Below are 26,067 nucleotides of genomic sequence, written 5' to 3'. Positions count from 1 at the left end.
TTTTCATCTCCAATTCATTTATCACCCTTCAAATAATTCTCTAATGGTGTAAAGATGCATTTCTCTTAAGGCACTATTAAATGTGGTTTCTGCTATTTCTTGTTTGGTTTGCTAGAGACTAGTTTAAAACATCTCAAGCAATTGTTTAAAGTACTTTAAAGATCTTTTAGGGTAACATACTTGAACTAAAAATGAGAAATGTGGCTTGCCTAGTTAAAGTCCAAAATATGGTTACTTGAGGTTTTGCTAGAAAGTGTTTGTTATTTGCATTAAACACATACAATTTCTGAAATGAAAGCTTGTCACTTCTCAATCGTGGTAATCCTAGGAGTGGGGTGAGTCCAAGTGTCTGGTGACACTTCTGTTTTTGCAGCTTTGATGGATTTAGCAACTCCAGGGTCCACAGCTTAGACCATGTTCAATATCATGGTTTCAGGATTCACTGAAGGGGGCTGCTCTCATTTCTAGTGAATGGTTGCTAAATGGCTCTTGACTTTCAGCTGTTTCTCTACTACTACTACTACTACTACTACTACTACTTGATATCCAGTAGATGGCATCAGTGTATAACCGATTTCTTGTACTTTGTCTTAGTTGGAGGATTCTTTTTCATTTCAAAGACTGTATTTTTCTATATTACCTGGACTATTAATTGGAATTTCCCCTATTTGAAGCAATTTCTTTTAATATTACAGAATTCTACGCCAGGTTAGATGCTTGTATCTATAAATAGTCTTTCCTCCTTGTGGTATGTAATCCGCATTTCTAGAGTGTGGCAATCATTTGGAAAGGAAACCAAACAAATCCTTTATAGGTTTCAGAGCAGCAGCCGTGTTAGTCTGTATCCGCAAAAAGAACAGGAGTACTTGTGGCACCTTAGAGACTAACAAATTTATTAGAGCGTAAGCTTTCGTGGGCTACAGCCCACTTCTTCGGATGCATATAGAGTGGAATAAATATTGAGAAGTGGGCTGTAGTCCACGAAAGCTTACGCTCTAATAAATTTGTTAGTCTCTAAGGTGCCACAAGTACTCCTGTTCTTTTTGCAAATCCTTTATAGTTCCTATAAACTTAGAAGACGTAGTCATGCATTCTTTGATTTTATATATAAGTACTGCACCTCTTTTTTACAATAGAACAAGACATTATCTTGAAGGAAGAAGACAGGTTAACCATATATGGAGAATAGTGCCTTTTGATTGATAAGAGGTGTGCACAGCTTCACATCTGGGGTGAGAACTGTTGGTTGGGATCTTCTGAGGTATCAGGAAGTTTGACCTCTGGAAACTTTTTTAGTTTTGTCTGAGTCACACTGAAAATTATTTCCTAAACAGCTTATTTGACTTTTCATGATCTGTGAGAGTGAAGGATCATCTTTCAGGATAGGTTGTAGACCTCTGATGCGCTGGAGAGGTTTTAGTTGGGGGCTGAAGGTGACAGCTAGTGGTGTTCTGTTATTTTCTTCGTTGGGCCTGTCTTGTAGGAGGTGACTTCTGGGTACTCGTCTGGCTCTGTCAATCTGTTTTTTCACTTCAGCAGGTGGGTATTGTAGTTTTAAGAATGCTTGATAAAGATCTTGTAGGTGCTTGTCTCTATCCGAGGGATTGGAGCAAATGCGGTTATATCTTAGAGCTTGGCTGTAGACAGTGGATCGTGTGGTGTGTCCTGGATGGAAGCTGGAGGCATGTAGGTAAGTGTAGCGGTCAGTAGGTTTCCGGTATAGGGTGGTATTTATGTGACCATCACTTATTAGCACAGTAGTGTCCAGGAAATGGACCGCTTGTGTGGATTGATCTAGGCTGAGGTTGATGGTGGGATGGAAATTATTGAAAACCATGGTGGAATTCCTCAAGGGCTTCTTTTCCATGGGTCCAGAAGATGAAGATGTCAAGATGTCACAGATCTTGGGAGACAGACCTGTCCTCGCTTACAGACAACCCCCCAACCTAAAGCAAATATTCACCAGCAACCACACATCACTGAACAAAAACACTGACCCAGGAACCTATCCTTGTAACAAAGCCCGATGCCAACTCTGTCCACATATCTAGTCAAGTGACATCATCATAGAACCTAATCACATCAGCCATACCATCAGGGGCTCGTTCACCTGCACATCTACCAATGTGATATATGCCATCATGTGCCAGCAATGCCCCTCTGCCATGTACATTGGCCAAACCGGACAGTCTCTACGCAAAAGAATTAATGGACACAAATCTGACATCAGGAATCATAATACTCAAAAACCAGTGGGAGAACACTTTAACCTGTCTGGTCATTCAGTGACAGACCTGCGGGTGGCTATATTACAACAGAAAAGCTTCAAAAACAGACTCCAATAAGAGACTGCTGAGCTGGAATTGATATGCAAACTAGATACAATCAACTCAGGATTGAATAAGGACTGGGAATGGCTGAGCCATTACAAACATTGAAACTATCTCCCCTTGTAAGTATTCTCACACTTCTTCTCAAACTGTCTGTACTGGACTAGCTTGATTATCACTTCAAAAGTTTTTTTCTCTCTTACTTAATTGGCCTTTCAGAGTTGGTAAGACAACTCCCACTTGTTCATGCTCTCTGTATATGTATCTATATCTCCTCAATATATGTTCCACTCTATATGCATCCGAAGAAGTGGGCAGTAGCCCACGAAAGCGTATGTTTTAATAAATTTGTTAGTCTCTAAGGTGCCACAAGTACTCCCGTTCTTTTAACAGTATCTTGAAAACTTAATTAAACATCAGCCTGGATCCCGTGGGTATGTACTTGGACAGCTAGCCTGAGTTGCTGCCTATGCTACCATGGCTGTACTGCTATGTTTAGCATACTTGCTTGAGCAGAACTAGCATGGGGACATCTACATGAGCTAGGAAGCATACCTCTTAGCTCAAATGTAGGTGAACACTATGCCATTAATTGGGTTATTTTTTCAAGCTTTTCTTCACAACTGCAAGGGTTAGCCCTGGTCTACACTATGAGTTTAGGTCGAATTTATCAGCTTTACATCGATTTAACCCTGCACCTGTCCACACGACGAAGCCGTTTTTTTCAACTTAAAGGGCTCTTAAAATTGATTTCTGTACTCCTCCCCCGACGAGGGGATTGGTGCTGAAATCGATCTTGCTGGGTCGAATTTGGGGTAGTGTGGTCGCAATTTGACGGTATTGGCCTCCGGGAGCTATCCCATACTGCTCCATTGTGACCGCTCTGGACAGCGCTCTCAACTCAAATGCACTGGACAGGTAGACAGGAAAAGGCCTGTGAACTTTTGAATCTCATTTCCTGTTTGGCCAGCGTGGCAATCTGCAGGTGAGTGCAGATCTCATCAGCAAAGGTGACCATGATGGAGTCCCAGAATCTCAAAAGAGCTCCAGCATGGACCAAACGGGAGGTACTGGATCTGATCGCTGTATGGGGAGATGAATCCGTGCTATCAGAACTCCATTCCAAAAGACGAAATGGCCAAACATTTGAAAAAATCTTCAAGGGCATGAAGGACAGAGGCTATAACAGGGACCTGCAGCAGTGCTGTGTGAAACTTAAGGAGCTGAGGCAAGCCTACTAAAAAACCAGAGAGGCAAACGGCCGCTCCGGGTCAGAGCCCCAGACATGCCACATCTATGATGAGCTGCATGCCATTCTAGGAGGTGCAGCCACCACTACTCCAGCCCTGTGCTTTGACTCTGTCAATGGAGTAGCACGTAACAGGGATGCAGGTTTTGGGGACGAGGAAGATTAGCCCACAGCAAGCAAGTGGAGAAACAGTTTTCCCTGACAGCCAGGAACAGTTTCTCACCCTGGACCTGGAGTCAGTACCCCCCGAACCCACCCAAGGCTGCCTCCCAGACCCGCCAGGCAGAGAAGGGACCCCTGGTAAGTGTACCTTTGTAAATATTATACATGGTTTAAAAGCCAGCGTGTTCAATAATTAATTTGCCCTGGCATTCGCGGCCAGTACAGCTACTGGAAGTCTGTTAACATGTCTGGGATGGAGCGGAAATCCTCCAGGGACATCTCCATAAAGCTCTCCTGGATGTACTCCTAAAGCCTTTGCAAAAGGTTGCTGGGGAGGGCAGCCTTATTCCATCCTCCATGGTGTAGGACACTTTACCACGCCAGGCCAGTAACACATAGTCTGGAATCATTGCATAACACAGCATATGGTCCCACTGTTTGCTGGCATTCAAACAACATCCGTTCTTTATCTCTGTTATTCTCAGGAGAGTGATATCTTTCCTGGTCACCCGGTTGAAATAGGGTGATTTTATTAAGGGGACATTCAGAGGTGGCTGTTTGCCTGTGGCTGAACAGAAATGTTCCCCACTGTTAGCCACGTGGTGGGGGGAAGGGTGAAGCTATCAGCCCAGAGAATTGGGGGTGTGTGTGTGTGTGTGGGGGGGGGTGTGTCTGGGTTAGTTGGGTTTGTGCTGCACATTAATCCGAAAACTGCAGCCCCTCCTTTTAAATTGCCAACCCATTTTAAATGGCCAACCCAATGGCTGCTTGGTATGGGAAATGAGGGTGCTGCTGTTTGAAACCATTCCCAAATGTTATGAAGGTTAAAGAAGCCAAAAGATTGTGTTTTACCAGGGCTGCCTGCAAGCCGAATTCTGTTGCCTGGCCCTGCGTGAGTGATCTCTCACACCAAACCAGCATACCCTCAATAAGAGGCAAAATGCGACCTTGTACCGAAAGCACACATGTAATGTAATGTTAACAGCAAGATTTACCGTGAAAGTCTACCCATTGTTCTCTAAAATGTCTTTTTAACTACCACTCTCCCTTTTGCAGCTGGTGGAGGGGAAAAAAAATGTTTCAGCGCTCACACTATCTTCTCCTTTCCAGAGGCTAGCGAAGATTAGAAGGCGGAAAAAACGCACTCGCGATGAAATGTTATCTGAGCTCATGCAGTCCTCCCACACTGAAAGAGCCCAGCAGAATGTGTGGAGGCAGACAATGTCAGAGACCAGGAAAGCACAATATGAACGCGAGGACAGGTGGCGGGCTGAAGATGATAGGTGGCGTTAGCTTGGTGACAGAAGGCAAGAGGCAATGCTGAGGCTACTGGAGGAACAAACTGATATGCTCTGGCGTATGGTTCAGGTTCAGGAAAGGCAGCATGAGCACAAACCGCCGCTACAGCCCCTGTGTAACCAACCGCCCTCCTCCCCAAGTTCCATAGCCTCATCACACAGATGCCCAAGAAGGTGGGGGGGGGCGCTATGGGCACCCAACCACTCCACCCCTGAGTACTGCCCAAGCAACAGAAAGCTGGCATTCAATAAGTTTTTAAAGTGCAGTGTGGCCTTGTCCTTCCCTCCTCCCCCACCCCACCCAGTGCTTCCCTCCTCCTCCATCCCTCCCAGACTACCTTGGCAGTTATCCCCCTATTTGTGTGATGAATTAATAAAGAATGCATGAATGTGAAGCAACAATGACTTTATTACCTCTGCAAGTGGTGATCAAAGGTGGGAGGGGAGGGTGGTTAGCTTACAGGGAAGTAGAGTGAACCGGGGTGGGTGTGGAGTCATCAAGGACTAACAAACAGAACTTTCACACCATAGCTGGCCAGTCATGAAACTGGTTTTCAAAGTTTCGCATCGCACCACGCCCTCCTCTATTCTGCTAACCGCCCTGGTGTCTGGCTGCATGTAATCAGTGACCAGGCAATTTTGCCTCAACTTCCCACCCCGCCATAAACGTCTTCACCCTTACTCTCAGATATTGTGGAGCGCACCGCAAGCAGTAATAACAATGGGAATATTGGTTTCACTGAGGTCTATCTGAGTCAGTAAACTGCGCCAGTGTGCTTTTAAACGTCCAAATGCACATTCTACCACCATTCTGCACTTGCTCAGCCTATAGTTGAACAGCTCCTGACTACTGTCTAGGCTGTCTGTGTATGGCTTCATGAGCCATAGCATTAAGGGGTAGGCTGGTTCCCAAGGATAATGATAGGCATTTCAACATCCCCAACAGTTAGTTTCTGGGCTGGGGAGAAAGTCCCTTGCTACAGCTTTTGAAACCGACCAGAATTCCTGAAGATGTGAGCGTCATGTACCTTTCCCAGCCATCCCACATTGATGTTGTGGTCCACCAGTGCTTGCAGCACCATTGAAAAATACCCCTTTCGGTTTATGTACTCACTGCTTCAGTGCTCTGGTGCCAAGATAGGGATATGGGTTTCGTCTATCGCCCCACCACAGTTAGGGAATCCCATTGCAGCAAAGCCATCCACTATGACCTGCACATTTCCCAGACTCACTACCCTTGATATCAGCAGCTCTTTGATTGCGTTGCCTACTGGGATCACAGCAGCCCCCACAGTAGATTTGCCCACTCCAAATTGGTGCCCAACTGACCGGTAGCTGTCTGGCATTGGAAGCTTGCACAGGGCTATCGCCACTCGCTTGTGAACTGTGAGGGCTGCTCTCCTCTTGGTATTCTTGCTCTTCAGGGCAGGGGAAAGCAAGTCAAAAAGTTCCATGAAAGTGCCCATACGCGTGCAAAAGTTTCGCAGCCACTGGGAATCGTTCCAGACATGCAACACTATGCCGTCCCACCTTGTTTCCCGGGCCCAGAGTCAGCGTTCCATGGCATGAACCTGCCCTATTAACATCATGATGCCCACATTGCCGGGGCCCGTACTTTGAGAGAAGTCTGGGTCCATGTCCTCATCACTCTCGTCACCATCCTGCCATCGCCTCCTCGCTTGGTTTTGCTTTTGCAGGTTCTACATATACTGCAGGATAACGTGCATGGTGTTTACAGTGCTCATAATTGCCACGGTGATCTGAGTGGGCTCCATGCTTGCCATGCTATGGTGTCTGCGCTGGAAAAAGGTGTGAAACTATTGTCTGCCATTGCTCTGATGGAGGGAGGGGTGACAGACGACATGGCTTACAGGGAATTAAAATCAACAAAGGAGGATGCAAACTGTGGGTTTGCATCAAGGAGAAACACACACAACTGTCGCACAGAATGGCCCCCTCAAGGATTGAACTCGAAACCCTGGGTTTAGCAGGCCAATGTTCAAACCACTGAGCTATCCCTCCCCCCACTATTCACAGAGGGAGGGAGCGGGGAGCAAATGAATACAAATAAATACAAAACAAATCTGGTCTTTCTTGTTTTGATCCCCTCCATCTCTCTTATGCATCTTAGGCTGGCAGCAGACAGTGCAGCACGACTGCTAGCCATCGTCGTCTCCTGGCTGCTCGCCAGAAGATGGTGCAGTACGACTTCAGGCAGGACTGAATCTCCATGAGACAAAACTTAAAAAGAGTGACCTGGAGTCACTCCCATTTATGTCCAGGCTGACCAACCTCACCGAGGTAGACTAAAAGAGCACCCAGGAGACAATGATGATGACGACTACCAGTTGTAATGCACCATCTGCTGCCAAAAGGCAATGAGCTGCTGCTGTGTAGCAATGCAGTACCACGTCCGTCATCACGCAGGAGATGTACGGTGAGGGTGAGCTGAGCGGACTCCATGCTTGCCGTGGTATGGCATCTGCAGGGGTAACGCAGAAAAAAAGGCTCGAAACGCTTGTCTGCCGTTGCTTTCACGGAGGGATGGAGGAAGGGGGGGCCTGATGACATTTACCCAGAATCACCCGCGACAATGTTTTTGACCCATCAGGCATTGGGATCTCAACCCAGAATTCCAATTGGCAGCAGAGACTGCGGGAACTGTGGGATAGCTACCACAGTGCAATGCTCTGGAAGTCGACGCTAGCCTCGGTACAGTGGATGCATTCCGCTGAGTTAATGGTCTTAAGTGGGGGGGGGGGGGGGGACACACACAATCGACTGTATAAAATCGATTTCTATAAATTTGACCTAATTTCGTAGCGTAGACATACCCTTAGAAACTTTTTTAATAGCTGAGCTAATGAAGTAATCTCGTGACCCTAGGTGATGGAGGGGATGCTAAGACAAGGAAGTGAGGTAGCCTTTGAAAATTGGGTAAATTCTGCTGACTAATGCTGCTTTGGAATTTAAGACCACCATTATTTGACTAATACTTACTGATTAAGCTTTATCCTTTAGCCAATAAAATCTTTGGTTACAACCAGATAATGAGAAGCTGTGCCAAAATTTGTTGTTTATTTGGTAAGATATTTTCTAGCCTTTCTACAAATCTTGACAAGCTATGCGTCGTTCGGGCTACATCATTAAATTTAACAGAACCTTTGTTTTAGCTGTTGTTTTATGTTTCAGCACCTGTTTAGAATGCATACTAACTTTAAATATAAAAACAAGTAATGAGAAGAGAACTTGAATATTAATAATGGTATCGATATAAGAAGCTTATATGCAGCCTGATTTTTAGTGTTCAAATGTGCTTCAGCCTTCAGAATCTAGTGGTTTAACATTGCATTATTTTTAATTCCAAATAGGTGCCATACTAGGCAGATCGGAAACACAGGAGTGCATCTTCTATAATGCTAATTGGGAAAAGGATAAAACAAATCGCAGTGGCATTGAACCTTGTTATGGCGATAAAGATAAAAGACGACACTGTTTTGCTACATGGAAGAATATTTCTGGATCAATTGATATTGTGAAACAAGGTTGTTGGCTGGATGATATCAACTGTTATGATAGGTGAGAAAATTTTAACTATCTTATGTATAATAATGTTTTAAACCAAGTTTACCAGAAACAAGGCTAGTTAGGAGACAGATTACAGGATACCAAACAATACATTGTTCACTATATTAGAAGCCAGTATTTTTGAATTTAGGTGCCTACAGTCCCCACTTAAATTTGTTAACAAAGCTTTTATTGTAGTTAAATATTTTATCTGGCATGTTGGAAGAATGGAGGGTGCCAGTAAGTAAAACAAAAACCTAAGAGGTTAACTAAGAGGGAGGGAGTTTGGGTGTGGTGGGGGAGGGCTCAGGGCTGGGGGTTAGGGCACAGGGCATGGCCTCTGGGAGGGAGTTTGGGTGCAGGAGGGGGCTCGAGGCAGGGGGTTGGGGTCCAGGGTGCAGGATCCAGGCAGCGCTTACCTGGGGTGGTTCCCCACAAGCGGTGACCTGTCCCTGTTGCTTCTAGGCAGAGGCACAGCTAGGTGGCTCTGTGCATTGTCCCCACCCTGAGCGCTTGCTCCGGGAACCACAGCCAATGGGAGCTGCGGGGTTGGCGCCTGCAAGGGAGGAGTGCGCAGAGCAGCCTAGCCACGCCTCCACCCACAGGCACTGAGGCCAGTGGCAGCTTCCGTGTGCTCATAATTTCTGAAAATCCTGGCCTTTTTTTGTGTAATTGATGACCAGTCAAATATGGTAAGCAATAACACACACAACAGGGTTGTATTGGGATATCAGTACGCATTGGTTGGGTCCTAGGCCGAATGCTAAAGATTACAACCATCTAATTGATCACTGTATGGTACTCTGAAGAATTCTTTTGGAACTACAAAATGTCTTTATACCACTGTTGGGAGAGGGAGGAGAAGGAAGAAAAGAATGCATTAAATTTATAGTATTGTCTTCACATTACTAAAATGTTTCCAAAAAGCTTGAACAAAACTTAATAAAAAACCTAAATCTTACAAATCTTCATATCTTAAAAAAAAAAAAAAAAAAAAAAAAAAATTATTCAACTTGTATCAGTGGAAGAAAGTGATATTCATTATAGTCCTCTTTACCTCATAAAGAGGTTTTATAGCTTTAAGTTAATCAGTAAAAAGCAGTTTTAGGAAAAATTGTAATTCTGATTTGCAAGTTCCAACTTGAGGTTTAATGTTATTACTATCAAACTTTAAAACTTTGAGGGATTTTCTACAGTGCTTATTGTTGGTCTAATTCTCACTGGAAATCCATGAGAATTTTGGCACTAATTACAAATGAGAGCAGACCCAGGAATTTTCGAGAATGCTTGGAACTGCCTCACTCAAAGCTTCCTATGAAGATGAAAAAAGATTTGGAAGAAGTGAAAGGGTGTGGGAGCAGTGAAAAGTTGAAGAGGAGGAGTAAGACTTTTTTTGTGAGTAGACAAAATTGCACTAGCATAGTTAAACTGGGACAACCCCAGGTGGATAATCTTATCTCTGTGTAAGAGTGGCTTGTTCTTTTAAGACAGGTTCAAATTGCCCCATGTGAACGTTCACAGTTTTTGTACCAGTTAGTCTATTTTAGACCAGATGAGTCAAACTTAAGGGCCTGTCTAAACATGGAGTTATTCAGAAATAGTCGTTGCACTTCAAATTCATACTCTACCTTGATCCAAATTAACTTTCAAGTGTAGACAAGCCCTAAGTTACATGGAATTGCACCAGTTATGTTGATTAAACCCTAAATTTTCTAGAGAAAATAAAGGGAACTAAGGAAGTAGGAGAGAATGCTAATCTTTTCTTTGTAGCATACTATACATAGCATTTAGTGAACAAAAATATTAAGATGTTAAAACTTTATAAATATTAGAAGACTTCACTCTGGTTCTTAAATAACCATTGCTTTTGGTAATCAATATTATCTAGTGCATTTCAGTAAACAATTATTTTTTGTGTCTTTGTGCCAGGATATCACGGTTTTATTTATTATCGGAATACAAGATTTCTGAATAGTGTTCTAATTGGAAACATTATAATATCTGTTTATAACTTTGTTAGTTGGTGAAGGACTATTGCAGTTCACTGAACTTTTCAGCTTATGGTATACCAAACACCAAATAGTGCCAGACAAAGAATATCAAGCAATTGAATGCATTATGGCAGAAACAGTTGCAATTATAATAAGCAAGTCTTCAATTTGTATATAAAACAGCAACCTTCAGCCACTTCTCCAACAGATTCAAACTCTTCCTAGAATTCTTCACTGTTTTTTGTTGTCTTACCTTCCCACTCCTGAGTTCTTAGGGGTTTCTTTGGTGGTTTTTCCTCACCAATTTATGGCATGTCTTTTCATGTGTCATAGTTCTAGATTGTTACTGTAATGAGCTCTGGCTCTGGGCAAAGTTAATGTTTGGCTGCACAGAAATTTCCTGTATTCTTCCTTTTAAAAGGTGTTTCCCCCACAACAGCCTCACACTGAAAGATTCATGGATAAACTCAAGTCATTCAAAGTACTCATTTTATTTATTATGCCACATTTAAATTGGGTTCATGAATTGTTAAAATCTCCACCTATACTGCCCCCTCCCCCTGCAAGAGGAATTTTTGAATCCCAGCTTGCTGGTGGCTTTTTTGGGATGCTAGCATGTTTGCAACTTGCAAGGTTAAGAAGACTATCTCTGCATCAAGGTTGATCAATGTTATATTTCTCGAAATGGAAGTAGACCTATATTGAAATATATTTTCTCCTCAATTTAGCATGGTATTCTGATAACCCCATCTTAGTCTGGTGGATCACTATTTTCAAAAGTTCGTTTCCAAGGTTAACTTTGTAGCTAATATATGCAATTATTTGCTCTTGTACAAAGGAAGTCAGTTTTAAATTAACAAAAATGACTTTTCTGGTGCTTTCTTACAGGACTGATTGTATAGAAAAGAAAGACAGCCCTGACGTGTTCTTCTGTTGCTGTGAAGGCAACATGTGTAATGAACGTTTTTTCTATTTTCCAGAGATGGAAGTAACACAGCGTAAGTTGGTTTAACATTCTAAAGAAATGGTTCTGCAGTATTGGCCAGAATACAGTTTCTGTATGTTTAGGAGAGAAGACCTTTTTCCAAAATATTCTGGATAGCTTCTGTTAGTTTCCCCTTTCCCAAACATATATGTGGAAGAGGTTTTTTGGTAACTATAGTGGTTTAGAGTTGGTTGTATTAGTGTAAATAATTTGATCTGGGCAATAGACTAACTTTTTTTTTTTTTTTTTCAGCTTGAAATGAAAGGTCCATATTGTGGAACAAAACCATTCAAATTGATAAAGCTATTCTAAGCTAGTAGGGGGCGCCTATCCTTGGCAACCTGTTCAGAAAAATCTGACCAGGAGGGCTAAATAGAATTAATTCATACTCTCTTGAAAATCTAAACAAAAATCCATTATTTTAAATCTCATTTTAGATGTAAGTAAATGCAACTGGTTGTGTTCGAACTGGCCATAGTGCCATAGCACACCAACCTGTGCATGTACTGCTTTACAGATGCATGCCCTGGAGTAGGTATTTACTTTCTTGTAAAATGGTCTGTTTAATTTTGTAACTTATTAAATGAACTCATTGTCATTGCTGGGCACACATGTAATTTAAAAAACAAACAAACACAAACAAACTGAAAGTCTGCTAAAAAAAACACACAAAAGTCTACTAAGAAAACTGCCTGGAAAGCCATTGAGCGCCAAAAAAAAAAAAAAAAATCCAGTGCATGATGTTTTTAAGTAATAACTTTTTAAAAATTTGCCAGGCTATTTTTCCATGCCTTCCAACTAAGGCGCTTAACTTGTTAAACACTACTAGGTCTCCCTAACGATAAATATCGATTTGAAAAGTATGGTATATAAATAAATAAATTTACAACTCCCGCCTCCCCCCTCCCCCACCCCACACACCCTGCAAAAGCATCCATTAAAAGGGTGAGATGATCTGCTTTCATCTAGGTGAACAGTAGTGCTGCTTTATGGGTTATCCATAGAGTGAGTGGGTGTATAAGTAATTATTTTTAAAAAATTTATTTACATTAATTTTGTTCTCTTAAATATTTCAAATTAAGTTTGAAATTATGACAATGTTAGATGAAACTTAATATCTATTCATTTAAATTATTCCTCTCTCAATTGGTGGTTTGGATGTGTGGTTTCTTTTGAGGGGTTGGGGACGGGGAGTTAGTTCTCTTCCAGGTCCTAAAACAGTACGACCTCCTGATCACAGCAATAAAGCAGGATATCCAGCCAAAAAATTTATTGACCTATCACTTTGGTACTGACACTAGGGACTCATTGCACTCTTCCCCCTGTCTCCCAAGTACAAAATATAGTAGAGATGCTCTACAAACTCCCCAGACCCATGTCATCCATGTACGCCTTTGAAAACAAAAGACTTCATCTTGAAGTTACTAGTAAATCCTGGGATAAAGAGCTAGAGCATCGTTTAAAGGCATTACAGTGGTCCATTTTATTACACAATGCAAAATGTGCTTCTGTAGATTTACGCTTATGTTTAATTCAAGAAAAAAATTATTTAGAATGAATTTGGTATGGAAAAGACTACAGAAGATTATTTTTCCCTTTGGATACATGCTGGCACTATGGTAAAGATAGGGGTGCACTTCTGCGCAGGCTATAGTAATGTCCCCTTTCTATAGAAATAGGTAGACATTAGAATTAAAATTATTTTTGGATTTAACAATCCAACATAGTTTGAGAATTGCATATTAGAATATTTTGCTGCAAATTTTGGTCTCATTGGCACAGCATTCGTGGTACTTGAGAGGAATCATGATTACAAAGCGAATGATTTTACAGAGGTGGTAAAGTAAATCAGTGTGCTCAGTAGGATAATGGTATTCAGACCTACCAGCCAAAGAGTCACTTTCTGCCACCCGGATCAGTGATGTGAATTTGAGGAAATCTTTTTGCTCTGTTAAAAGAAACATTTAACTAGGGAACGTCTAAAGGTCCAACAGCCTGTCCTTTTTGGCTCTGCTTCCATGCTGCCTGACCCTATCTAGTCTGCATTGTTCTTCCCCATGACTTTGAAAGTATTGATTTCTTTGGTTTTATAGTTTAAGGTTGATTAAAGGTTTTTTTGCAAATTCATGTTAGCACTATGCTGCATGTTACAGAAGGTAATTATACATTTTATAATTTGTTTTCTTCATGTATTGTGATGTTTGTATGAAAAAGCAAAATCAATAAATACTTTTGTAAAAAGATAATGCAAATTAGATAATAAAATATTAAGCAGTACATGTTTTGCTGAGGAAGCTTTAAAGAAAGTCAAACAATTGAACTTGTGGAAGTCGCTTGCTTTTCCACACCGCTTACTTAAATTACACCAAAGGAAGTGCTAGGGTGTACAAGCTTTCAGTGACCAGAAACAGTCAGTTCATTTCACTTACTACAGATAATTCCTTGTATAATAAAGTAGTTGGCTTTTAAATGCAAAGCGTGTTAAACTTTTTTTTCTTAAATATCCAGCATATTGAAGGTAGTTTGATTTTTAAAAAACGCTGTTTTTGTGCATTTTTAATTGATTTCTGATTTTCGATTTCCATGCAAATGGAGCTTGACACAAATCACAAGTCAATTAATCATTTGATAAATAAATACGTTAGTCACCTTTTTCTAAGGTTTAAAAAAAAAAAAAAAGGAAAAACTAAGAATCTGAACGCATGCATCTTAAGCTATATAATTGCTTAAATAAATGTATATAGATATAATGTAGCCTCCTGATTAGGAAAGAGAAGCATCACAGTGTAAAGGCTTTATTTCATTCAAGTCAGTGTTTTTTTACGGTTAATAACTGAGAATCCACTTTTCTTTAGGAAAATAACTAAAAAGTACAAACGCAAAAGAAGATTACAATTGATTTTAAATTAAGATTTCCTTTTTGCTGATTTATATCATGATTTAAAATTGATTTAAACAAACCCTGTAAAATCGTGCCTTGTGATATAGTTCCCAAAGTTTGAGCATCCACGGTGTGAATTTATTTTTCTTGGAATGGCAGTTTTGAGGATTTATTTTAGGAACTGCATGAATATTAAACTGTTTCTGATGGATAAGAGGAAGATTTTCAAAAGCAACCAAGGAATTTAGGAGCATAAGTCCTTTCAATTGAACTTTAATTTACATGTTTTTGAAAATCTGATAAATCTTGAAAATCTGTATCTGGCTATTAAACTCTGTTGTGTTGAATTAGGTTCCGCCACTGTGTTCTGCTACTTAATAAATATGTTCGTTTATTTTGGAACTTAATAATCAAGTTTAGGTATTGGATGAGCTTGTTAAAATCTGTAATCACAGAAGATTAATTGTAACTTTTGTTCTTCAGCCACTTCCAATCCTGTTACACCTAAACCACCCTTGTTCAATACCCTGCTTTACTCGTTGGTGCCTATAATGGGAATTGCGGTGATCATATTGTTTTCATTTTGGATGTACAGACATCATAAACTAGCATATCCTCCAGTACTTGTACCAACCCAAGTAAGTTGCTATATTGTAATCTTAATGTTTTAGAATCACTATTTTTAAAGCAATGTGGTGAGGAAGATGGAGAGGATGTTTTTAAGTGATGTGACTGAAATCTGACTTCCTTTGCGTACCGAAGCAGGTACTTGGTTTTCCTTGCGTAAGGAAACTTATCAAAATCAACTACTAGTAGGACTAGATTCTGATAATTTTAGAGCCTAACAAGATTCAGTTCACCTTTTAACGTTTTAAAAAAACGAGCATATGCTTTCAAAAAACAAAAATTAAGTAAACATGTACATATATCTATTTTAAACAGTAAAGACTCAATATTATGGGAATATTGTGAAGTCATGTTCGAATTGTTTCCTTGATGTGAATGGACTACCTACTCATCAGAGGGAGTAAGGTGCTCATGATCTACTCCTGTTGGGGTGTGTGTGTGTGTGTGTGTGTGTGTGTGTGTGTGTGTGTGCGCGGGGGGGGGTTAAAAGTAAAAAAGGAGGATAAAAACTTGTAACTAGCAAAGCAGAGGTTTAAAAAAAAATCTGCTTAGACAGCAGTTTTAAAAAGTAAATAATTGAAGTGCAGTCATTGGATTGTGTACTAGTTAGCGTGGCTACTGCACAATTTGACTTTCCTCCCATTTTCTCTTCTTTTGTTAAACAAGCATTTTGCGTCTTGTTTTAAATTAGGTCCAAATCCTGCAAACGCTTCCGTATGTGCTTTAAATGGGAAGTGGTTTGAAGAACGTGATCTTGGACTGTAAGTTATTCAGGGAAGGAGGCTAGCTTTTTAAAAAACAACAACTTAGTATAGTCCTAGCATGATGGGGCCCCAATACCTGATTGGCACTCTAGGTACTATTGTAATATTAATACTAACTTTTAATTTATTTTATTTTTTTAGCGTGTGTGTAATAAATATATTCTGGTCACAAAGGGGCCACCTGAGATCAGCACCTCATTGGGTATTATAAAAACAGTAAGACCATCTCTCCCTGAGAGCTTACATCTCAAAAGACCAGACAAAGAGGTGAAGTGACTTGTCCAAGATCAAACATTGGATTGCTTTGCAGAGCTGGGAATTGAACCTGTATCTCCTGACTCCCAGTGCAATGCCCTATCCGCTAGAACAGTGGTTCTCAAATTGTGGGTCGAGACCCTGAAGTGGGTTGCGACCCTATTCTAATGAGGTCACCAGGGCTGGCATTAGACTTGCTGGGGCATGAGGCTCAAACCAGTGCCCAAGCCCCACACCCAGGGCTGAAGCTGAAGCCCAAGAGCTTCCGCCCTGGGCGGTGGCGCTCAGGTTACAGGCCCCCTGCCTGGGGCTGAAGCCCCTGCACTTCAGGTCCCCACCCCCTGCGGCATTGGAGCTTTGGCGAGCTCAAGCTTTGGTCCCCCCTCTGGGGTCGTGTATTGTATTTCTGTTGTCAGAAGGGAGTTGCAGAGCAATTAAGTTTGAGAACCCCTGAGCTAGAATACATTGCCTCCTGGGTAACATTGATTAATCTGATTGTAAAACAGATTACTTTTTGATCAGACCTAATCAAAACTTTACATATGCTTGTGCTGTGCTGACACCTCTTTCAACAGTACTAGAATTCCTACAGATTTTAGTGGTTCATACACAGAATGAGATCTATTGGTTTGTTTCATTAGTAATAGATTGGGGGGGAGAGGGGGAAATCAATATTTGTCAAACGAGAAATTAGGAGGGGCCAACTTCTAATTTTAAAACAAGAATGTTCATTTTCATACTTCAAAAAGAGTATTGCGAACACCTCAGGATAATACCTATTGATACTTGGGCGGGTTTCATCATTGGGATCTGCTAGCATGTATCCTTCCACCCACACCGAATCTCATTGTCCTCAATGGACTCCACACAAGTTTAAAGGTCCACTCGTAGCAGATCTCAACGTAGGATCAAGGCCAGAGCTGATAATGCACTTAATGATCATTCTCAAAATCATTGCAAGAAAACCATTAGGTATAATAGATATTTGTACACAATATATCATGTTCTCTTTATGCATGATGTCTAAAAAATTTGATGAGTCCTCAATGAATCTTTTTGAAGAGTAAAGTCAAGCTTTCAACAAAATGAGAATGCGTCAAATTAATTTGCCTCTTCAGTGTACACTAACTTTGTAAATAGAGTACATTTGGTCTCTGCAAAAATTACCAAGGCAAAAAGATATACACCTTAACATTTAAACACTTGCTCTCTTTTCAAGTCTACCATGCCAATGCCTTTTCTTCATCCTCCCTGAAGACACACTTTTCTTCTACAATGCCCAAGAGAAGTGAGTCTATGGTAATTAATAAGTAAGCCCTGACAAATGTTATGGCTCAAGCTCTCAGTGAGAGTGCACCTTTGTGTCGTGGATTATCTGTTTTGTACAGCACTGGACACAACAATTCCAGATAGTGACTATTTGCATGTAAACGTCAATGTTTTAAATTGATATTGGTTGAACAACCTGTCAGTGCTCAATATTAACATTAAGGATTGGTGTATGATTTAGATAAGAAACTGTAGTGTTGGTTGATTAAAGTGCCTGTGTCAGCAAAATTTACATGGAAATCTCATGAAAATAGAATTTATCGGAATGTTGTATTTCTTATCACTTCCAATCTCGCTGGACCTGGAAGAACAAAGACATGCAAAATTGGGGATTGAGAGTGAAGAAGTAGGAAAAGGAGGGTGAAACTATAGGAAGAGGTCGGAAACACAGTATAGGGAAAAAGAGAAGCAACTATAAGGTTGGAAAGTGAAAAAGGAACAAACACAGAAAACAATTTAGGAAGACATAATTGATAAGAAAGAAAAGGACAAAAACAGAAAAAGGCGGCAAACCACATTTTAAAAAAAAAATATTAAAACTTTGTTCACAATAAACAATACCTGACTGTTTTTAATTGGCATGCTTTTGGAGAATGCTGACAGCCTGGGTTTTTGTCACCCTGGCTGGTAGACATATGTCTTGCCTGGTATGACCATGTCCATGAACTGTGGGGGATGGGTGGGTGTGGCTAGAATTAAGATTGTCAGTGACCTTAACTTTGTTTTCAAAAGGTGTATTTACATAAATGTAACCAACAGTTGTTAGATGAAAATTGTAATGACAGAGATTAAGGTTTTTCTCTGTAATGTTAGCAATACTTACATTCTGAACTTTGTTAAACCTGAGTTAGTTATTTTGTCTTGTCTGCTGTTGCTGTGCACAGATGTGGTAAATTGGGAAACTGGATTTGTAATTGTAAGCCTCTTCCTCTTGTCATTCAGTTGTCAAAGTAGGAATGCTCTTACCTACTGAAATAAATGTACTACATGTCCATTTGTATTTACAACTTAAGTATTTACAACTTGATTGGAACTACACCGCTACCCCGATATAACGCGACCGGATATAATGCGGTAAAGCAGCACTCCAGGGGGGCAGGGCTGCACGCTCCGGTGAATCAAAGCAAGTTTGATATAACACGGTTTCACCTATAATGCAGTAAGATTTTTTTTTTTTGGCTCCCGAGGACAGCATTATATCAGGGTAGAGATGGATAATTGTGTCAGGACAAATCTCACCTCAGTTAAAATTAGGAACTTTGTACAACTTTTGGTTCAGGGATTTAATTTTGGAAATGAGTTAAAGCTTTTACCTTTTTGCTTTTGATTTTTACCTTTTTTGGTATTAGTATCTTACAATTAAAAGTAATATGTTTGTCGGGAGGGAAGGAAAGGTAGCATACCTAGTATAACACTTCTTGCCCATGTTTGAGCCACTAACACTTAAATTTCGTATTAGTTATATATGGGACTAAAATGTAATTTATTCTTGGAGATATCCCTGTATATAAACTGTTTAATATTTCATCATCTGGGTTTATTGTTTATGCTGTTAACTTCATGCCATAGTGTGGGTCTGCAGTGTGACCAAGTTAAAGCTGCTTTAGTTTTTAACTTTCTGATTTTCGTCATTGCTGTGCCTTTTAAATTTTTTAAATACCACATGAATGTAGCTTTTGCTACATTTTTGTAAAAGCAAAATCTAGAAAGGGATGGTGCGTGTGTGTGGGTTTTTAAATTTTTTTTATTCATTTTTATTTTGACAGTTATACCGCAAATGTATATTTATACAAGTGCTTGATCACACTGAACAGGAATTTCATTGACACTTTAGATTAGGCGTCCGTTTAAAAATTGTTCATGTAAAAAGCTTCATTTTTAGTGTGTAGTGCTGGCGAAAATTGCCAGAGGTATAGCTTTGGAGAGTGAAGTCCTCTATCCACAGAACAGGGTGTAGAAAAAATGGCAGTTATCCAAACTTCTTTCCACTACCCTGCTGATCCCTCTGTTCTGGGGAGAATCACCTCTCTAGATAACCAAATAGTTCAATCTCCATACTCATTCAGTTGAGACCACTGTCAAGGATGTCAAATACCAGTTGTGGCTGTGGTGTGACTAGTGTCTTATCTAATAAATCTGAACATTTTACAGCTGAATAAAATGTCAAAAATTAAACTTTCTGCAGTAATGTAAAACAAGTTTCTCCATTCATTCATACTAATCCAGACATTTCACTAGGACTATTTCATACCTTTACAATAGCCCCGGAAAGTAAACATTGGAATTTTTTTATAGTTGTGTCCAGAATAAGAACCTCCTGTCTTGGAGCACAGGGTTTATTACTTCAAGATTAATACTTTTAACTTAGTCAGAGGACATCATCTTAAAAGCTAGTCATTTAAGAGTTAAAAGGGTCAAGATCCTTGGATAACTGCACTTAAATACAGTAGTGACAAGTCAGAGCAGTAGGGAGGAATTTCTGACTACAGGAAGGAAGTAGTTAAGAGGTGAATTCTCCTTTTAAGCTTAAAGTTTGTACAGAAAGATTCCCTAATTTAAAAAATGTATATTTATAACTGTTCTGTAGTTTTGTTGAAGGACTTAGTCTAAATTTCAGAGTAGCAGCCATGTTAGTCTGTATCTGCAAAAAGAACAGGAGTACTTGTGGCACCTTAGAGACTAACAAATTTATTAGAGCATAAGCTTTCGTGGTCTACAGCCCACTTCTTCGGATGCATATAGAGTGGAACGTATATTGAGGAGATATATATACACACACATACAGAGAGCATGAACAGGTGGGAGTTGTCTTACCAACTCTGAAAGGCCAATTAAGTAAGAGGAAAAAAACTTTTGAAGTGATAATCAAGCTAGCCCAGTACAGACAGTTTGATAGTAAGTGTGAGAATACTTACAAGGGGAGATAGATTCAATGTTTGTAATGGCTCAGCCATTCCCAGTCCTTATTCAATCCTGAGTTGATTGTATCTAGTTTGCATATCAATTCCAGCTCAGCAGTCTCTTGATGGATTCTGTTTTTGAGGTTTTTCTGTTGTAAGATAGCCACCCGCACGCAGGTCATCAATGTAGCACAAGTAGAGTAGGGGCGTTGGGGGACGAGAGCTAAGGAAGCATTGTTCTAAGTCAGCCATAAAAATGTTGGCATACTGTGGGGCTATGCGGGTACCCATAGCAGTGCCGCTGACTTGAAGGTATATATTGTCCCCAAATGTGAAATAGTTGTGGGTGAGGACAAAATCACAAAGTTCAGCCACCAGGTTAGCTGTGACATTATCGGGGATAGTGTTCCTGATAGCTTGTAGTCCATCTGTGTGTGTAATATTGGTGTAGAGGGCTTCTACATCCCTAGTGGCCAGGATGGTGTTTTCTGGAAGATCACCGATGGATTGTAGTTTCCTCAGGAAGTCAGTGGTGTCTCGAAGATAGCTGGGAGAGAGTCCACATAACCAGACAAGCCTGATGTTAGGGTGCCAATGCCTGAAATGATGGGGCGTCCAGGATTTCCAGGTTTATGGATCTTGGGTAGCAAATAGAATACCCCTGGTCGGGGTTCTAGGCATGTGTCTGTACAGATTTGTTCCTGTGCTTTGTCAGGGAGTTTTTTTAGCAGATGGTGTAGTTTCTTTAGGTAATCCTCAGTGGGATCAGAGGATAATGGCCTGTAGAATGTGGTGTTAGAGAGCTGTCTAGCAGCCTCTTGGTCATATTCCAATTTATTCATGATGACGACATCACCTCCTTTGTCAGCCTTTTTGATTATGATGTCAGGGTTGTTTCTGAGGCTGTAGATGGCGTTGTGTTCAGCATGGCTGAGGTTATGGGGCAAGTGATGTTGCTTTTCCACAATTTCAGCCTTTGCACGTTGACGGAAGCAATCTATGTAGAAATCCAGTCTGTTTCGACCGTCTGGAGGAGTCCACACAGAATCATTTTTTTTGTTGGGCTGGTAGGGGGCATTCTGTGGGTTCGTATGCTGTTCAGAGGTATGTTGGAAATATTCTTTGAGTCGGAGACGTCGAAAGTAGGATTCTAGGTCACCGCAGAACTGTATCACGTTCGTGGGTCTGGAGGGACAAAAGGAGAGGCCCCGAGATAGGACAGGCTCTTCTGCTGGGCTAAGAGTATATCTGGAAAGATTAACAATATTGCTGGGTGGGTTAAGGGAACTACTGTGGTGGCTCCTTGTGGCATGTAGCAGTTTAGATAATTTAGTGTCCAGAGACTTTAGGGCTTGTTTACATGCACATTTAGTTCACGGTAACCTGGGGTATGAGTTTAGCCTGCCACAGACTAACTGTCCATGTGGACTCTGATGCTCATAACTATTTGTTAATGCTTTTTTATCTAGCCCTCTTTGAATTGGGATTAAATCAAAGCTCTTTAACAGATTTAATGGACAGGAGCAGGGTCCACATACACAGTTTGTATGTGGCAATCTAGTGAGGGGTAGATTAACAGCCCTGTTTGCCACAAACTAATTGTTGATGTAGAGAAACTTAGGCCTTGTCTAAACTGGCAAGTTTCTGTGTGGTAAAGCAGCTTTCCTGAGGTGTACAGACTGCCAAGCCACTTAGTAAACAGAAACTGTGCAGTTGCAGCGCTGTAAAAAAACCACCTTGATGAGAGGCGTACAGCTTTCTGGGCCGGGGCTACAGCACTGCGGTGCCAGTGTAGACATCCTGGTCAATTACAGCACTGCTGTTGGCCTCGGGAAGGTGTTCCACAATACCTGTTCTTCCCTCTCTGGTCATCGGTTTGAACTCTACTGCCCGGCCCTCAGGTGACCAACTGTCATCCCCACTCAAATTTCTTAGGAATTTTGAAAGTCTCCTTCCTGTTTACTCGGTGATGCGGGCAGTCGTCTCAGTGCATTTTTCCAGGTGACCATGCAGGCGATCCCCTGTTTGGAGCAATGCTGTGCTGCTGGACCTCATCAGCTTGGAGAGGGGAGGCTATGCTCCAGCTGTAGGAATTATGACATCTATGGACAGATTTCATGATGCAGGACAGGACATGACCGGGACACACTGCAATGCAGGGTCAAAGTGAAGGAGCTGCGGAATGCCTACCACAAGGCGAACCGCTGCTCTGGTGCTGTGCCCACGTGTTGCCGGTTCTACAAAAAGTTGGACGCAATACTCTGTGGTGACCCCACATCCACTGCGAAGGCCACTGTGGATACTTTGGTGGTTTGCGTGCCAGTCGAGAATGGAGTGAGTCAGGAGGAGGAAATCTTGGACGAGGAGGGGGAGGGTGACCCAGAGGCACAGGACGACTTGGAGGTCAGAGATGCATGCAGCCAGGAGCTCTTCTCTACTCTGGTGAAGGCTAGCCAGCGACAGCTGTCGGAGCTTGGCAAAGCACAAACAGGAGAGGAGGCCCCTGGTAAGTGGCTTTGATTTTTGGGAATCGCTGAAGTGTTGTTGGGGACAGGATGGTTGCAGAAAGCAGGCTTGTCTGTATGATGCGTGCCTAGTCTGAGCAGCAGAACAGGGTGTTGATTGACTCCCTCAGTTCACGGGAATCTGCCTCAAATCTCCACGAAACTCTCATGGAAATATGGGCAATCTGCTGCTGCAGGTTCTTTGGCAGAGCTGCTTTTCTTGCCCCATTAAGGGTAACTTTCCCATGCCACTCTGCCATAACAGGGGAGTGCAGGGGGACCATTGCTGCATACAGGCGAGCCGCATAAGGGCCAGGGTGGAAGCCGCAGTTTTGGAGGAGACTCTCCCTTGATTTCCTGCTCACCCTCCGCAGCGAGATATCTTCCAAACACAGCCTGTGGAAAATATGGGAATGGTAATGATTATAAGGCCCCCCCTACAGAGCTGGCTCTCCCCAAGAGCCACATGCCCAGTGTACAGTACGGTCATGGAACACTGATTTCCTCTGCTCCTGTGGTTACTCACCATTTTGCGAGTCTTGTGGCTCATGTGTGCTTGACTGGGGTCAGCCAGTTAGTGATAGGTATGTGAATAGTGGCTGTGTTATAAATCAGTGGTCTGTGTGTTGTAAACAATACTGCTTCTGTAAAAGGTTGCATTTTGGCTTCACAGATATGACCTGAGGAACCCGGCCTCCTTCTTTGTTATCGCTGGCTGAACAGCAGCACAGAATTAGAAAGCGGCCATGAAGAACTAAAGAGGACTTTCTACGTGATGTCATGATGCACTCCGCGGCAGAAAAACAAGAATTGAAGGAGTAGCGGGACAGCGAGAAGAGGGACCGAAAAGGAAAACATGGCGCGCCAGAACAAAGTGGCGGCTCATAAACCTGGAGCACCAAGCACACTCACACTCTCTCACTCCAGGCGCTACTAGCACTGCAAACCGAGCAGCCCTGCGCCTTCCCTCCCCTGCAGCCGCTGTCACAAAACTCTTTCCCATGCACCCCCTAGACACCACAAACACCCTCTTATCAACCTCCTGGCTCCAGTCTGTACCTGCGGCATTCCATTCCTCTCCCATCACAGTCCTGCACTGCGGACTCCCAGTACCCACTGCACTCAACACCGGTCTGTCTGCAGTTCAGTCCTGCTGAAATACAGTACCCACTGCACTGTACTCCAAAGGAGAAGGTTGTATATGATACTTGGACATACACAAATCTTTAATTGTCCTGGGTCCCCACCTCCTCCTGGGACCCTCCTTCTCCCCCCGCCCTCCCACTCAGTGCTGACGTGTATATTTTGTTTGTCTTCCCCCCCCTCCGGTGGTGGTGGTTGTTTAATAAAAGAATTGTGTTGGTTTGAAAGTAATCTTTATTCTATTAATTGAAAGCAAACGGAGCCCTGCAAAGCAACAGGCAGTTTTCTTAAACCTTCATAGTGCATCGTCTGCACCAATCACAATCACCTCCTAGCTTTACAAGCACTGCACTCTCGAGCATAGCAACAAAAATTAGTGGCTTTCAGCTTCAAGTTGCTGCCTCAAGGCCTCCCTCTAATAGCCCTGGTCTCTGGCTGTTCAAATTCAGCCTCCAGGTGCTGAGCCTCAGCAGTCCAGCCCTGAGTGAAGCTTTCACCCGTCCCTTCACAAATACTGTGGAGAGTACAGCACGCAGCTATAAGCACTGGAATATTGTCATCAGCCAGGTCTAGCCTCCCATATAGGCCGTGCCAGCAGGCCTTTAAAGAGCCAAAAGCACACTCAACCGTCATTCTGCACTTGCTCAGCCTGTTGTTGAACCACTCCTTGCTGCTGTCAAGTTGCCCCATATATGCCCACAGTGGGCATTTCGACTTCCCGTACGGTGATCTTCTGATCCGGGAAGAATGGCCTGTTCAGAAAGCTGCAAGCAGGGACTGTGTTCCGAAAGATGCATGCATCATGCACCTTTCCGGACCATGTTCATGAAAGGCCCGAGGTGGTCCACAAGCTCCTGGAGAACCATAGAGAAATACCCCTTCCGATTAATGTACTCGGTGGCTAGGTGGTCTGGTGCCAGAATTGGAATATGCGTACCATCTATCGCCCCTCCGCAGCTAGGGAAGCCCATTTGTGCAAAACGATCCACAACGTCACACATGTTGCCCAGTCACGGTATTTCGGAGCTGGATGCGATTAATGGCCCTGCACCCTTCTGTCAAAACGAGTCCAACGGTCGACTTTCCCAGTCTGGTAACTAACCAGTTCAATCAGTAGCAGTCTGAAGTAGCCAGCTTCCACACACTTCTCCAATGGCAGGGCAGCTCTCATTCTCGTGTCCTTGCGCCGCAGTCCCACGAATGTGGCTTTCCTCATCCGAAAGTTCTGCAGCCACTGCTCGTTATCCAGATGTGCATGTTTCCTGAGCCCAAAAGCAGCATTCCACTGTGATCAGCACCTTTGTGAGTGCCACAAGCAATCTCGTGTTGTAGCTACTATGTGTGGGGAAATCAATGCCTTTTGTAGTTTAAGGAATAACACCACTGCCACTTGTGACATGTTAGTGAGAGCCAGCAGCATACTGATCAACAGTGCGGGATCCACTCCTGCACAGTACACAAATGGTTGAAAGATGGTGCCAAATGTGGACGGAAGCACAGGGATTTCTGGGATGTGAAGCAGTGCATCATGGGGAATTTGGGACAGGACAAGGGATGCCCTGCAACCCCCTCCACCTTCCCACAACTCTTAGCGGCAGAAGAGAAAGAGATGCTCTGTGGGATAGCTGCACAGAGTGCACCGCTGCAAGTGCCGCAAGTGTGAACACGCTATTGCACAGGCAGCTGACAGCGGTTTCACTTTCAGTGTGCTCTGAGTGGCGCTGTAACTCTGCCATTGTAGACATACCCTTAGTGTTTATAGTTCAATATGAGTTCATTAGGGAGGGTCTAATACTTTTACAGATTCCTGTATTGTGTCACATCAGGAATTCTGCAGAAACTTCTCCTAATGTGTTTTATAAACCTATACAAAATCAGGATTAACTGGCTAGGCATAGTTCTGCAGAAAGGAATCTGAGGGTTATAATGGATCACAAATTGAATATGAGCCAACAGTATTATACAGTTGTGAAAAAAGCTAATGTCATTCTGGGGAGTATTACCGGGAGTCTTGTATGTACGACATGGGAGGTAATTGTGCTGTTCTGCTCTGTTTGACACTGGTGAGGCCCTCAGCTGGAC

General features: G+C 42.3%; 1 protein-coding gene across 2 annotated transcripts in view; it reads left to right on the top strand.

Annotated features, from left to right (window-relative positions):
* The window catches only part of ACVR2A (activin A receptor type 2A), a 113,496-nt gene that overhangs the window by 49,086 nt on the left and 38,343 nt on the right, over positions 1-26,067 (top strand). For both annotated transcript variants that reach the window (XM_054044448.1, XM_054044449.1), the window contains exons 2-4: positions 8,411-8,618; positions 11,486-11,595; positions 14,947-15,101. In XM_054044448.1, the coding sequence (XP_053900423.1) occupies positions 8,411-8,618; positions 11,486-11,595; positions 14,947-15,101 (473 nt within the window). The remainder of the gene's footprint in view (positions 1-8,410; positions 8,619-11,485; positions 11,596-14,946; positions 15,102-26,067) is intronic.

The sequence above is a fragment of the Malaclemys terrapin genome, chromosome 11, assembly GCF_027887155.1.
Source record: "Malaclemys terrapin pileata isolate rMalTer1 chromosome 11, rMalTer1.hap1, whole genome shotgun sequence".
NCBI lineage: Eukaryota > Metazoa > Chordata > Testudines > Emydidae > Malaclemys > Malaclemys terrapin.
This window is presented reverse-complemented; position numbering and strand designations above follow the sequence as displayed.